This window comes from Hippocampus comes, unplaced genomic scaffold (genome assembly GCF_001891065.2).
Source record: "Hippocampus comes isolate QL1 unplaced genomic scaffold, H_comes_QL1_v1.1 scaffold22, whole genome shotgun sequence".
Lineage (NCBI taxonomy): Eukaryota > Metazoa > Chordata > Actinopteri > Syngnathiformes > Syngnathidae > Hippocampus > Hippocampus comes.
The window spans coordinates 3,667,149-3,682,711 of record NW_017806175.1 but is presented as its reverse complement, the minus strand read 5'-3'; the positions used below and the strand labels follow the sequence as shown (position 1 = coordinate 3,682,711).

At 43.9% G+C, this 15,563-nt stretch overlaps 2 protein-coding genes across 4 annotated transcripts in view; one reads left to right on the top strand and one right to left on the bottom strand.

The window, feature by feature from the left end:
• Positions 1-40: 40 nt before the first annotated feature.
• ankrd24 (ankyrin repeat domain 24) lies at positions 41-14,722 on the bottom strand. Its single transcript, XM_019896971.1, is given in 21 exon segments — positions 41-971; positions 2,204-2,269; positions 2,386-2,535; positions 3,794-3,970; positions 4,504-4,737; positions 4,871-5,187; positions 5,404-6,155; positions 6,673-6,836; positions 7,094-7,266; positions 7,682-7,811; positions 7,921-8,040; positions 8,126-8,398; positions 8,592-8,608; positions 8,746-8,912; positions 10,166-10,272; positions 10,370-10,440; positions 10,991-11,048; positions 11,125-11,189; positions 11,287-11,375; positions 12,079-12,209; positions 13,789-14,722. Coding segments are annotated over 21 exon segments (3,366 nt in total). The 5' UTR covers positions 13,825-14,722; the 3' UTR covers positions 41-902.
• shdb (Src homology 2 domain containing transforming protein D, b) overlaps positions 11,314-15,563 on the top strand; it is a 31,718-nt gene continuing 27,468 nt past the window's right edge. For 2 of the 3 annotated variants that reach the window (XM_019896967.1, XM_019896965.1), the window contains exon 1: positions 11,314-11,390. In XM_019896967.1, coding sequence (XP_019752526.1) covers positions 11,348-11,390 — 43 coding nt within the window. In that variant the 5' untranslated portion in view covers positions 11,314-11,347. Of the gene's footprint in view, positions 11,402-15,563 lie in introns of all 3 variants that reach the window. The other variant, XM_019896968.1, reaches the window with a different exon arrangement.

Below are 15,563 nucleotides of genomic sequence, written 5' to 3'. Positions count from 1 at the left end.
AACATTCACATGTGCTAAAGTGAACAGGAACACCAGTAGATGACTTTTTACGGATTTATTTTGGACCAAAAAGGGAAAATACGGAGTAAAAAAAAAGGGAGGTCAATCCCAAAATTGTATCTTCTAAAAATAACAATCACACACTGGCTTTTACCAAAAGGCACAGCACACTTGTATCGTGATACGGTTTTACAGCTTTGATGTGGGCTGAAGCAAATATGATTCTTGTCTATAGTAGCAAACCTTCTTCAAGCGGAACACATATTGCTTGTAAAATATTGGCCGCTTTTCCGGCAAGAAGCACAAAGGCGAATAAAGCTGCAAACGCTCCTTTTCATGGTGAATCTTGAAAATAACTGTTAGACTTTTGACATAAATGTGAAAAAAATGGGGGAGACGCAAGTACAATAATGTACCTTCCGCTTTTTCGTAGAAGAGCATCTCATTGTTCTGCCTGTCACTTTATCACTGGCATTGATGAACAAAATATTTTTTGGACCAAATGAAGTGTTTGTATTGTCAAAGTATGAACCCCACAATTCACCCAAAATGGCTGCTTCAAATCAAAATGGTCGACTTAGTGTTACATGTAAGGCATGGGTCCTTGCGACTTTGTGATGTATCCTGTTATGATGTGAAGTGGAGCTAGTTTTGGGAGGTCAATTATGGGACAAGAATTTTTCCCAGAATACACACACTTCTTTTTGAGCATGTGATTCATTTGTCGAAAGAACAAAGAATAAGCCTTCATGATGCCTCAGCATTGCTAGTGTCATCCCCTCGGTTACTTACAGCCCCCAGGAGGTGTGCTTTACATGGTGTGCGATATTTTAGCTCGCCATCTGTCCGTAGCAAAGTTGTATGCTTGACCCGATGAGCTCCAACGATGGGCAACGTGGACATCATTGACCCTGTTGGCTCATTCTGAGGATCTGCAGGAGAAGACGTTGGACCTCTTCGTCCATACGACCCTGTTGGACAGACGCACTGCGACTTAGTGTTCGATTGGGAATGCTGATGTGTGCATGTTAAGACATCACATTAGTCAGTGAGTCTGCAGGGACTTTTTGTGTGTGTGTGGAGGGGGGGAGGGTAGTGGCATTCAAAAGGCAATGTGATTCACATCGTAACAGTCCAGTGTGTATCCCCCCCATCCCATAATTTTTCTACTTCCTTTTTTTAGGGGGGGGGGTAATATTTCAACTTAACTGTAATAATTTTATTTCTTTTTTTTATTCTGACTGATTCTTTTCAAATAATATTTTTCTAAATTGTAATATCAGCACTTTGCGCTCAAAAGTTAAGGCTTCCTAGTCTAATTTTGGATTTATCATTATATTGTAAATATTTTCTCACAGTGTTAACAGCTGCGGATCATGACTTTCTACTTTTGACAAGTTTCAGTTTGTTTCCTTTGATTATATTGTATCATAATATTGCAACTTTATTCTACTAATGTCACAATTTCCCCCCTTGTATTACTATAACTTTATTTTGTAATTTTATCAATTTGGGGAAATTCATTATTTCTCTCCTAGTAACACATTATGTTCTTATTCTAAAATATCGCACATTTACACTCCTATTTTGACTTTGTATTCTTGTCGAATGTTTCCCCCGTAAATGACACCGGAACTCCTAATACAAAAAAAAACCTCTTGTAATATTACAACTAGTTTAATAACTTTATGACTTTATTCTCCTGACATTTCAGTCTTAGATGATGAGGAATTTATTCTTGTGAAAAGATGTTATATTTGCATCAAATCTATCAGACACTGACTACTTTAATCTCCAAATATTACAACAATGACATTCTTGTATATTTATGGCTTTTTTGTAACTGTACATTTCGTCTTTATGCTCTTCATTGTTTTCTGTTCAGATGACAAAATGGCCGCTTCCCTCTCATATCTTTATTTTCGTATTATTTTGCGTTCTTTCCAGTGTGGCCCTAAAGCTCCTTTGTGCAATAACTCGGCTTCTTGAACACCAGCTAACTACAAAAGTAGGACATTGACATTCAGTTGACATTCAAATTCGGCTCATCTACATTTTAAGTGCCCCCATAGTGGCCACCTCAAGGTTTTTTTTTTTTTTTGGAGCGAAGCAGTGTGTGTGTGTGTGTGTGTGTGTGTGTGTGTGTGTGTGTTCGCGTGCGCGCGTGTGACGTGTACGTGATTTTGTGTCGCGAGACTCTGACCTGCACAGCCGCCAGTAAATGAGAACGATACACAGCCACGACCTGTTTGTGCTTTCTTTCCCAATCCTTGAAGAATGAAAAGAAAAAAAAAAGAAAACAATAATTATACTAAAATAACTACAAGCATGATGTCGACACATCTTTTTCAGAAATTATTATTATTATTATTATTTGTTCGGTACCTGGAGCTGTTGGCTAAGTACAGCAACCCTGTTCTGGAGCGCCATTCGCTGTCCCGGGTTCCCCGGATGCGTGGACATGATTCCGAGAGGAGGCGACAGAGATCCAAGCGCCTCCTTTAGCCGGAACACCTCCTTTGAAAGCTCCATTATCTGCATCAGAAACAGTTTCCAGTTAATGGGTTTTTTTTTAAGGAGCTCGAAGTGGTCACGTTTAATCATATCCGCACTCGTCCAAGCCTTCGGAATCATAACAGGCCATCTATTATTTTTATTTTGTTGTGTCCTCGCAGTATTTTCACTTCCGTGTACCTCAGTGTTGTCTCCACTTGTGTTTATCCTCTACAGCAGCCTTTCCCGGCCTTTCCTGAACCTTGGCGCATATTTTACGAAAGAAAATTGCCATAGTACAGCACGTAAAATTATGCTGACGGTATACTCACAGGAAGCCACGATTTAACAATTTTTTTTAGCTGAATGGTAAAAGGTGAGGACAGTTGATTTGAATCTTCTCCCACCTAGAGGAAGACCATTCAATTGTTCTGCCTGTCATGACACACTACACTGAAAAACGTTTTTGTTGAATTTACTCCATTTAATTTCATGAAGTGGTTGTAGGAAATGAAATAATCCAGATCCAGATACGTTTTTGACCATACTGAGTAAATTCACGAAACCATTTTTTTTAGCGTATTAAAGGCAAAGATATAGCCTAAATTTGCAGCACAGGCCTGCAGACTCTATTTTTTTCTACTCGGAGTACAGTGGCCCCTAACCTGAAATTTTAGCGCAGTAAGTACAAAATTAAGGAGCGCACACACCGTAAATTGACCTGCAAAGTAAATCTTAACGCCGATCATTTTCACTGCATCACTGCTAAATGGGCTGAAGTTGGGAGCTGAAGTTTGACAGCAACAAAAAAATTCAATTAAAAAAAAAAAAAAACTGCAAATTTACTGGTCACAATGGCGTGAGTAGATGTACTTGCACTGTCTGACGTTTCAGGAAATGTCGTCATTCTGGGGCAGTCTGAAGCCTTGCAGTAAATAATACTTTTCAGACAGGCTAGCACACTAACCACAAGATGGCAGCAAAGCACTATTCAAAACTAAGATCCACAACTCATTTTAACTAACAAGATGCCCTCAAATTTCTGTGACCCATGCACGAAAACAGCAAAGAAAATTTTCAGCAACTGATGGCAGAAAGGTTAAAAAAACGCAAACAGGGCACGTGGTGAGTCGCAGATATGCTGCAAAACACCACAGATTTTCTTTTTCTTGAAGAGGAACAAGTAGTGCCTCCAGGCCCTCTCTGTTCCTCTGGTTGAGTGAAGCCCCCCCCCAAAAAAAACATTCAAATATTCCAAGTTGGCGATACTTTTGCTTTTTTTTTTCTTGCAATGTCTCACCTTGCGGTCCTTCTCCTTGACCAGGCCTTGCGATTGCTGGATGTTAGCATGGAGTTCCTGGATGTGACTGGACTTGGCTTGCAGTTCTTGAAGCTGCTGCTGCACAGCGGCCAACTGAGTCTCCGCAACCTGTCGCTCGCTCTTGTGAAAGAGAGCCTCCCGCTGCACTTGGAACACCTTACGCAAGGTAGGCGACACCCACTGTGTTATTCGAGGAACTGTGTTCCGGTCATATAGATGTGATTATTGACTTTATTGACCAAGCACAGCGGTGTTGTGTAATTTTCCATCTTACTTTTTATTTATTGTGTTTTCTCTTGATTTAACCCTTTCGGGGACAGTGGTTACTACAGTGGACAGCTTACCATGTTATTCGGTTACAGGGTGCATGAAAGGGTGAATCATTATTTCTATGTAAAGCATGCCTGGAAGAAAGTTGGCATTTGCTGGACTGCGCAATTTGTGGAAGCTTCAGCCATCGGGAGTGAAAGTCAGCAGTATCCGTTTCAGTGCACATATGTAGTGCTATACTTAATACCCACCGATTGAGTACATCAGTATCCATCGTACGGAGAGGGGAATGAATAATGCAGAGGCGGGAAAGAGATAAAGGTGGAACCTAACTCTCATTCTGGCCGACACAATTAAGTGGACTAAGACTGCTTTGTGAGGGTTTGCAGGAAACCACGCATGCGCTCACAGGTACATACCTCAGTGCAGGTCTTCTCGTGTTTGCGCGTGAGGTCGTTGAGGCGGGCGGCGGCGGCGTTGATCTCGGCCTGCATGGACAGCCGCAGGGCCTCGTGGTCCTCCTTGGAGATTAGACCCTGTTGGGCGGCCTTTTCAGACTTGAGTTGACGCAGCTCTGCCTCCTTGTCACTCAGAGCTTCTTGAGCTGCCGCTGCGCTGCTCTCGCTGGCTTGCAGGGAGCGCTGGAGCTCTGCCTTACAGGGTAGAAAGTAAACTCTTGGGTTTATTTTGTTGTTAAGGGTTACAGAAAACAACTGATGACTGATTTTCATCTTCATGAGGATGGCAGGTGAGCTGGCACCTATCCCAGCGGACTTGGCCACCAACCTTGACTTTCTCGTGCTCCTCCTTTGGCACAGCCTCACGTATGGTTTCGAGTTGGGCCTCTAGTCTGGCCGTCCGCTCTTCAGAATCTGATCGCAGCGTCTTTTCCCGCTCAAGCTCCTGTAGTGTTCGGGCTAGCTGCTCGGACACGGCGGCCAGCGCTTCTTTGTGCTTGGACAGAGGCATCACATCCTTCAGGTGCAGGGCGTCGTGGGCGCGGCTCTCTCGCTCGGCGCATAAGCAGTCGAGAGCTTGGGCGGCTTCCTGACGAGCCGCCTCCAGCTCTTCGCGGACTGCGGCCAGCGTTCGTCTGGAACGTTCTGATTGGACCGAAACGTGGTCAGTCGCAGTAATGGCATTTACAGAAATCTCGATATTATAGATTGAGGGCTTAGACTATAACTGGGAAATATAACCTTAATTTTTTTCACCCCTCCCCCCACCACCACCACCAAAAAAAAGACGTTTCTGATTGCAACATCCCCCCTTCACCAATCGAAAAGGTAAACAACATGGCAGATGACTGCATGTCAGACCTGATGTGACCGAGAGCTCCGAGCTCTCCGAGTGCTCTTCCTCTTCATCCTCGTCCTCGCCATTTGTAGGAGGCCTTATCCTCTCCAACTGCAGGAGGGCATCGTTGAGCCTCCTCGCCACCTCCGCTCTCTCCCTCGCCAGCTGTTCACATTGTAGGCCCAGCGTGACCTGCACCTCCTCCAGATCCGAACGGGGCACACATTTCCTCAGCTCTCCCTCGAGGTCCACGACACGTTGCTGAAGACGGCGAACCTGATCTCCGGTCGTTCCCGCGGCTTCCAACGTGCTCCCTCCCGGTGCCGTGCTCGCCTCCAGTTCGGCCACTTTTTCGCCAAGTTTCACAGTTTCTGTTTGCTCGCCTGACTTTGTCCAGTGGTCGTCACCTGCAGACTTTTTCTGGACGAGGGCGGCTTGGAATTGCTCGACTCGCTCCGTCAGCTGTTTGATTCTGTCAGTGTCCTCAGAGGTCTGAGCGATCGCTTTGGCGCGGCTCTGAACGAGCTCCTCCTCCAACTCGCCCACTCTTGCCCTCAGCTGCTGGGCCTCGGGGTCTGGAACCTCACTGGCACCTGCTGCTGCAGCAGCTTTATCCCCTTCGCCACATTCCACCGAGAACACCCCAAGCCGCATTTGCTCCTTTAGCTGCTCCAGCTCCGACTTGGAGGAAGCCAATTGGACCTGCAGGCCATGCAGCTTGTCCTTCAGAGCCTCCGGGCTCTCTGACGATCCAGCCTGAGATGTCTCATCACCACTGCGGACCAAAACAAAGATCACTGATGATAAACAAAGCTCAAATCAAATGTATGATTCACTTCGAATCTATGACAACGGTTACTACAGTGCACAGCTTATCACATTACAGGGCGCGTGAAATAGTTAATCTAGTCCACTGTATTAAATGTGTAAACTGTTTAAAAAAAAAAAAAAAAAGGAAGTGCATGCAGGCGTGACGCTCCATAACTTCCACTAACATCCAGGCAAAAACGTAGCTCCTCCCTTGTTTCTCAAATGAGATGCATCACTTCAACATACATCCCCGACACAAATTTCTATTTCTGCATGGCTTCGGAGGCCTCATTTTTTGGCAAATAGCTAGGATACCTCTCACAGAAAGAAAGCTGAATTGAAATTTGTTCAATGATGTTGCTGAAACTTGCAGTTTGTCCCCAACAGGGGTCACCACAGCAAGCCAATATGATTTGTTTGGTATCGTTGTGAGCCGCCAATATGTGTGGGATTACCGAAGTTCCATGCTTGTCTCATCTTACCGTTCCTCCACCTCACCGGACTCCCCACTAAACGTTTGAGCCTGAGAGAAGCGCTCCTGCAGGGCTTCAAATTCCTTCCTAATGGTCTCGTACTGCGCTACAGGGACAAAGTCCGCACCGGGGCTTTGCATATCGGTGTCGTCCTTCTCAAACATCTCCAGCATCTGTAAAGAGGCAAACATACAGGAGCCAGATATGTAGCGTGGCAACTTACTTTTTCACGTTACATAAAGTAAGATTAATACACGTGTATGGTAAAAAAAAAAAAAGGGAAGGAAAAAAGAAGGAAGCCAAAACGCACGTGTCCTAACTGAGGCGTACTGGATGAATATGACATCACAAAATTCATCATGACATAAAAGACACCTTCACATAAGAGAGTCTGAGGTTGTCCTCTCCGCAAGCTGATAAGCGTTCGTACCTGAACTTTGAGAATAAGCTCGGCGTTCTGTGATGTAAGCTCCTCTATCTTTTGGTGTAACGCTTCTGCACTCGCGCGGTCTGCAGGGGAGGGAGACGGGCTGGCTGATTCCGCATCGGTGGAGGTCTCGTCACGAGCTGGTGCGGCTCTGGAACCCTTGCAGAGCAACCTCTCTGGAGGGCAAGTTCAAGAACAAAAAGCTGACAATAACTGGCACACTATGTGGACATATGGAAGTATTGGAACATCTGGCCATAATACTCAACAGTGAACCTCGGCTAATTATTATTTGGGGAATTGGTCCCTCACTTACCTCCACGCTACTAAACAAAAATTTTAGTCTCCAGTTTAGATGCATCACTTCAGTATACAGTACCTTGGTGACACTAATTGTTATTTTCCGATTATCCGGTGCTTTGGCGCCATCTTGTGGCATCCTAAAGCATGACAGAAAGAGTGCAAAAACTTCCCTTCACATTAAACACATCCACCCATGTTCGGTACTTGATGAAGAGCTATACCATGTCAGGCTTTTGCCCAGATTAGGAATGCAATTTCTAAGATGCTTGGGAATTACAAATGACATACCTGGGAAGTCAAACATTTCCTCCATATCCTCAGAGTCGCTTGCCCCAACGCTATTGACTCCCTTCAGCTCCTCGATCAACGTGTCCCTCTCGGCCTCTGCTTCCTTTAGGCGTCGTTTCAGTTGGGACAGCTAATGTGGTGTGTGCGTGCGTGCGCGACAAGCATACAATGAGTCACATTGTGTAGCTAATTTACAATTAAAAAAAAAATACATTAAGTGCGCATCATGATTGCAGTACCTCCTCCAAGGCAGAAAGGGCACTTTGTTGTTGCTGCTCCAAGGCTTTTATCTTTTGGAGTAGACGACCTCGCTCAAGACGTAGTCGGCGAATCTCCTCAAACACCTCCTCGTCTTCCACCTTATGGCAAAATAAAAACTTTGTGTTCATTCTTCATGTTACTGTGTGTGAAACTAAATGATTTCAAGACAAACTCATCAGTAACCTGATGTGATTGTTGAGGCTGAGGAGAAGGCGACTGAGCAGGGGGCTTGGGTGACTGAACGGTGGGAGCCAGACCACGTGGATGAGGGCTGGGCGGCAAATCCTGAATGATCGTGATGCAAAGCGTGAAACACACACAAATGATTTAAATCAAAGGTTGGAAAACACAGGCTGAGAGTACCTGGAGAGGAGAGCGTGGTGGGGGAGGGGCTTTCCTTTTACGAGGGGTACTACCCCCTTGAACCAGTGAGGCCCGTGAGTTGTTCTGGTGGGTCTGCATTGGTGGGGTAAAATGGAAGAGACTGATTAAAAAAATTAAAAAAAGGAAATGAAGAAAGTCTTGATACGGTCGGGTCAGATTCAATTACAAATAGGAATAAAAGCGTGACATGTAGTAACGTCGCATTGTAAAACCCGCACAATATGACGATCGGCCCGAGAGGAACGGGGTCGCCGTGCGACATTACCTCCTCGCCTGTGCCTTCTGACAATACGGATGCAGAAGGAGAGAGAAGAATTCCTTACATTGAGATACATGTCATTACGTGCACACATATACACAAGTACATGTTCATACATTTTCGATCACCTACGGAAACGACTTTGACACTAATAACGTACCAGGAGGTGCTCCGTTTTGCAACATGTGCACGATGTGCTGGCTGTCAGGGCTGTAATCGTCCGCCTTGTTTCCGAGGCCGTCGAACAGCTGCGTGTTGGCCCCTCCCCTCAGTAGAACGGCCACAGTTTCTGCACTGTCGCTCTCACAGGCCAGCATCAAGGCAGTCCTGATTGCAGACAGAAACGGATCACAATTCAACATGCGCATTATTTGGAGTAACTAAATGATGTTTTTTTTAGGGGGGGCGGGGGGGGGGGATTATGAACCACTTTTTTTGATAGTTTGGCGGGTCCAGCGACTTTTACTCAAGTGTGACTTGTATATGAAAATTAGAGCTCAGACTGGAACTCAAAATCCTCGTTCTGAAATTGTGGAACGCTATTGGTCCCGTATATTCACGATGTGATTCGTATCAGTCATCATTTCATATTTTGCGCCTTTCAACTGTTTTATTCATGAATTTTTGAAGATAGTTCTGAGGCACGGCGGTCGACTGGTTAGCACGTCGGCCTCACAGTGCAGAGGTGTAGGGTTTGATTCCTTTTTGTGTGGAGTTTGCATGTTCTCCCAAACTGACCCCTTGACATCGGGCCACCATTAACGTCGGAGTAGTATCCTTGTTGTGCCAGATACTGCATGGTAAACTAGCGAACTTGCTGGAGACACGGTCCCTTAGTTTGCTCCCGTGACAGGTGGCAGCAAACTAATGACATAGTGTAGATCTCCTTTCTTTTCTTCTTTGATCTAAACAAAAATAATTCTCCCCCCAAATGCAACTTATATACTCCACAATGACATGTTTTTTTTTCTTCTTCATTATGCACTTTTTGACTGGTGCGATTTTTATTCCCAGGAGAGTTGTCGTCCAAAAAATGCGGCAATAATTTTCTGACCAACTGAGTGAAATTAGATAATTTCCCGCAGCGCACTCGATGAGCTCTCATGGCACACCAATGTGCCTAGGAGGGAATCATTGCATTACAAATGATCCATTTCTATGTTATACAATTATAAACACTTCAGGGTCTCAGACATGGAGATCCCGATCACGCCCGCTGAATTTTCACAACTCTTGTTTCAATGCCAGCGTCATACTGAGCGGAGTTTTCCCAGCGAACAGGTTGAGACCGAATCAACATGTTTGCTCCCTCCAACATCAAAGTTGTTGATCCCTGCCAGAGGCCTTGAACTACCACCCTTGAAATCTTATCCAAATGCCGCAGACTCTCCGAATGAATCCTTCCTCTGTTGCAACCAGCACAACCCCACTGGTGCGATAATGGCCCCATAGAGGTCTGCGGCTCTCGCCCTGCTCCATCTGTCCGGAATTTAGCAGCTGCTACGACCAGACTGACAGACACGCAACTTCCAGCCGGCCTCCTTCGGCTGAGGCTGCAGCACAGATGAAGAGTTGTGTACCTCCCCTGGTTGTCCTGAATGTTTGCATTGGCACCTCGGCCCAGCAGAAAGACACACAGCTCCGCTTGAGTCATCTGCGCTGCCAGAATGAGGGCGGTGGCTCCATCCTGAACAGCGTGGGGGGGGGGGAAACAAAAACAAAAATGAACATATTACCGGAGCATAAATGCAACAATGATACCAACTCATCATTTTTGAACCTACCCCATCCTGCACATCAAGATCGGCTTTGAAGTCCCACAGGATCTCAGTGCAGGATATGCAGCCACTGACCGCTGTAGATAAAATTGTTAATCAACGTTCACGTGCTTTACACTTTTCAAAGAAGTGGCATTATGATCAATTTCATCCCCACCCGCCGCAATGTAAAGTACACCTGCATAAATTATGTATCAAAATTCTCCCTAGATTGACGGCAGTGTTTCCCAAATTTTATTGAGCCCTGCAGATATTTTTAATATTTCATGAGGAAAATATAGGCATATATATAGGTGTTTGTGACCAGTTGTGTTACAGCTGCAGCGATTGTGAAGGCTCTATATACCGGTAAATAAAGCTGTACTGTATTGTATTGTATTCCCTTCAGCGTAGCACCATCTAGTGGATGCATTGCATTGCACAACCGCAGCCACGATTGTAGCCTCTATTCTATGCGCCTTATAATGCAGTGCACCCTCCTTATGAAAACAGTTTTAAAACATGCCATTCATTGAAGGTGCGCCTTATAATACGAAGCGCCTTATCGTGCATAAAATATTGTCTGACTGATTAAAGTCACCAAAATATGCACTTGACTTTGGTCAAAGTGTGTAACTGTTACTGTACCTGCATGATGGAGGGGTGTCCTCCCAATGGCATCTGTGCAATCCACTTCCAGTCTTTCCTGTTATCGACAGGGTAGGATAAAACTCGCTACATTTGATGATGAAGGGAAAATGTATGTTGTCAACTTCATTTACCTGCAAAAGTCTCTTTAAGCATTCGGTCTGTCCGTTTTTGGCTGCGAGGTGAAGGGCGCCAAAGCCTAGCAATTAAAATCAGCAAACAACATGTGATATGGTGGCCTTGATGGATAATGTTTTGGGTTTTTTTTTTTTGGTCTGTGTTGTGCAATACCACACCGGCACCATCTGTGACATTGAGGTCTGTTCCGTGAGCGATGATGACCTCCAGACAGTCGACATGCCCACGAGACACACATTGATGGAAGCTGCCGGAAGGACACATGAGTTATTCGTACGTATTCACTTATTCTGTGAATAACGTTGATTAGATTTGTTTGTAGCTCACGTTTTTATGCCATGCAAATTAAGCGCGGCACATTAAATACCGATAATCGGGGTGAATTTGTGTCGGGGGTCTCTAACTGACGATCCTGTTGTTTCCGCTGTGTTGAGTGATTTCTTTTATCTCCCTGAACTGTTTATTGCAAAATCGGCAGGGATGACAACCGAGTGCTGTACTACAACGTGAGTCTATCTAATCTTTTTTTGTGGATTTGGAATGACACGGAGGGCAAACGCTTTACCCGAGCAATATTACAATTTTGAGTGAGTTGATTATTGTGAAAAAATGCTCAAAATGGGTTCTTCCACTCTTGGCTTGCTGTTCAGCAGTTTTGTGCCATCCTTGAATTGGAATTTTTATGCATGAGAGCCCTTTGCACTGGGAATACAAAAATAACAGTATATGATTATTTTTGGAATATTTCAACTCTTTGTTGTTGAAGACTGGATCTATCGATGTAAGAGCATGATATATACTGTAGTAAGATACTGTGATAAATGTTGGTTGAATACAAAAAAAACACACATGCATGTATTTTGTCCCTCTCGGCTTCTCAGCAATCTCGTCCTCGTTGGCATTTTGGCTCATCGCCGTTAAAGTGACAGGCAGTCCAATGACCCACTTACGCCGACTTGCCCTCAGCATCCAACTTGGTGGGGCAGAGACCCTTTTTAAGGATGAGGGCGGACACTTTGTCTGCTTCGTTTTGCTCCGCAGCCTGGAGGAGCCTCTCGTCACTCTTGCTCCAGTCCTGACTCTTACGGGATCCGGGTAAAAAAAAAAAAAAAAAGAGGAAAAAAATTTTATAAACATGGCATGACACAACAGTGGAAAAATAAAAGCACGGTTAAGCAAAGTTATACTCCAGTTTCATTACTGTGAAATGATACATACGGGAAGTGGGAGCAGGCTGAGACAATGACAAAAAGGATTCATCAGGCTAGCGACAAGCTGCAGAGGAACAATGCAGCTAGCACACATAAAACTGTTCTGAACTATAATCTGATAGCTGATTACTACACATCCGAGCTTCTAATACAATCAAAGCTTTCTCCTTTGTATCAGCTTCTCTCTTTTTTTTTTTTTTTGGCCAGCCTTTTAAGAGTTGTACCCTGCGGTTGCTCCATCCTGTAGCTCTGTGCCCTTGTCATTCCATATCAGGACTCAGCAAATAAGAGCAGCTGTGCACTGTGAGTCTGTCTGCTCGCTCTCTGGGATGTGAGAGACACGGGCTTTCACTTTCAGGCTGTACATTGTACAGTAGAGATCTGAAGGAAACTATATGTAGTTTTAAAACATGAGATCACATTGTTTAATGTTTGTAAGTTCTTTGGTCTCTGCAAGGAATACAGTGAGAACCCTCCCTGCACATCGGGAAAAAAAAGTGTATGATACCACCCCTATTTTTTTCCCCCATATTAATTCTTTAGAGTGTAACTATACCACAAACTATGGTCCCAAAACTGTCTAGTATTATTTCTAACTAATTTTACCCTAGGAAAAAAAAAATCTTAAAAAATGCTTTGATTTTTCAAAAAACATAATGCATCAGAAGTGCGCGTGTACATGCACATGTGGCCGTGACATTCCTTATTTCCAATTTGCTTATAGGAAAGGGTTTACTCTGGTCCATTGTGTCAAACTCAAGGCCCGGGGGCTAGATCTGGCCCACCATATCATTTTGTGTGGCCCACGAGAGCAAATCAAGCATGTCAACTTTTCCACGATGCTTGCTAAAGTCAGAACGAACATTTGAAATTGTCATATGTAATCCATCATAAAATTGAGATATTGCAAGCATTATCTCATTACGTACTTATTACATTAATGTAAACAATGGCTGAACAAACCATTATTCTTCACTCCTGATTTCAAAACTAGTTATCCGCCAATTCGTTGTGCACTGGATATGTAATATGCGGAGGTGATTAAACATTTATACGGTTTCACAAAATTCACAGTCATCAAGGCCCTCCCAGGGAAATCGTAACTACAATGTGGCCCGCAACAAAAATGAGTTTGACACCCCTCTCGAGAGACACCAGGGTGGTGCAATGTAACTGGTGTGCCTGTGTGTGTGTGTGTGTGTGTGTGTGTGTGAATAATTGAATGCTACCTGAGCTCTATTGGCCATTGAGCCTCTGCTCAAGCAGCAGTCAAGAGGCAGCCCCGCTGCCATGCTGCTGTGGTCATACTGAACTCCAATAACCACCTCCCCTCGCATTTAAACACACTCCCCAGGACGCATAAACGACGATTTAAGATAATAAACATGACGAAATAGAACCATGAAAAAAAAAATCATAAGCCACTCGGGATTCAGACCTTACACTTACCTCATTCTTTTTAAACTTTGCCTTCAGACTCTTCATGTTGCTCTACTTTTATACGAAAAAATGCAGCAAAACAATATTAATTTTATGGAACAAATGTACGTATTAAAAATCGGAAGAAACAAAACCTGAGCAACCTGTGAAGTAACGTACAGGTGGAGTGAGTGTCGCACCACGATTGTTGCTCTCCAACTCACAGGTATCACCAGGCAGACACAGCAGTAGCTCCACCCAAATCATCGAATAAACCAATCAGCACACACAAAAACCTTGTTGGGAGAAAAGCACCGAACTTTTAAACACTGCTCAGCTTCTTCGGTAGCCATTTCAAACACCAAATAGTGAGTATATAAATTTACATTTTGTTGTTGTGAAAAGTTAGCCACACCAATGGCTACACTGGTGGAGCTAAATCGGTAAGTAAACAAACAATAGGCTCGGAAAGCCCTTTAATTGAACGCAGGCTAATTTTTGTAGAATATAGGGTGAATGAATAGTAATACCTCGGCAATGCTCATCCACTACCACAAGGGGGCAGTAAACACAAGTAAGACAATCCCTTTACGATTCCAACGGATTACAAAAAGAATAATACTGTATCATGTCTTTCATCTAGGCAGTAAAATATTGCTCTTTGCAAGGAAAATCAACACCCAAAAGTGTGATGTTGAGAGAACATCCCAAACCTAATTTATTCCTTCATAATGAAGAAACCGTGTTAATTTCCCTGAAATATTCCATGGTGCCTTGTGGTCTCTGTGTGATTCCATGAAATTGCTGGCGCCCAAGCGACACTGTTTATTTTTGCTGAAAAGATTCCTTTTTTTATTCCTGCCGTTCTCTGTGATTATCTCTCACTTTATGAGATCACTATTTTTTTCTCCAAATCTCCAATTTTCCTTTCTCCACATGTTCCCTTTGGATCATTATTTTCCATCAACTCACTCCAGAGAGTTCCAAAGGTCTCTGGCCGAATTGTATAACGTACTCAAATGCATTATGGCAGTTATGATCATAATGCAGGTGAAATGGGGAATGAAGAACCACGGAATGTGATTACATTGCAAGATGATGGGACATAAAAGCGTCATGTGAGGAATAATGGTAGGTAAGCACAATCATGGGCTGGATTCTGACATTCTGTTTTCCAATTTGTATGGGAGCATAAGGCAACACGTCAGTCTTATGGTTAGCAAGTCAGCTTCCGGGTGCGTTGTACTCAGGTTAAAGTTCCCATTCCAAACAAACTCAGCATTTTGATGGACTGTCATTTTTGGCAAATCTTGTCATATTGCAACTTGAAGTCAACTGGCGGCATGAAGGGATTTTATTCAACCTTGGAGGCCTCGCTCAAATGAATCCCAAATAACAAGATTTATTTGTCATCTTATTTTCATTACAGCATGGAGAGGCCTCTCTTTAAAGAGGCCATTTAGCCTCTCGGGATTAACTGCGTTTTCCTTTTGGTTAGTAATGCATAAATGATTGCGTCTTTTGAGTCACAACTGATTTAAAGCGAATAGCAGAGACCCACAAAATACTGGATTAACCATCATAAGCCCCCAGTGGCTTCAGATTTTCTTCCAAATGGTCTGGCTCATAACCAGAGCCAGGAAACCCTTAAACACTGTGAGCAAACGGAGTAAGATTTGAGGGGTCTGATGTTGATGATTATCTTGTGTGGCGGAGAGTGTATGTGCATTAGGATTCCAGTACAATGACCTCATCCTCTTTCCCGCCTACAAGAGAAAGCGAGCTCATGAGTGTCATAAAGAAAA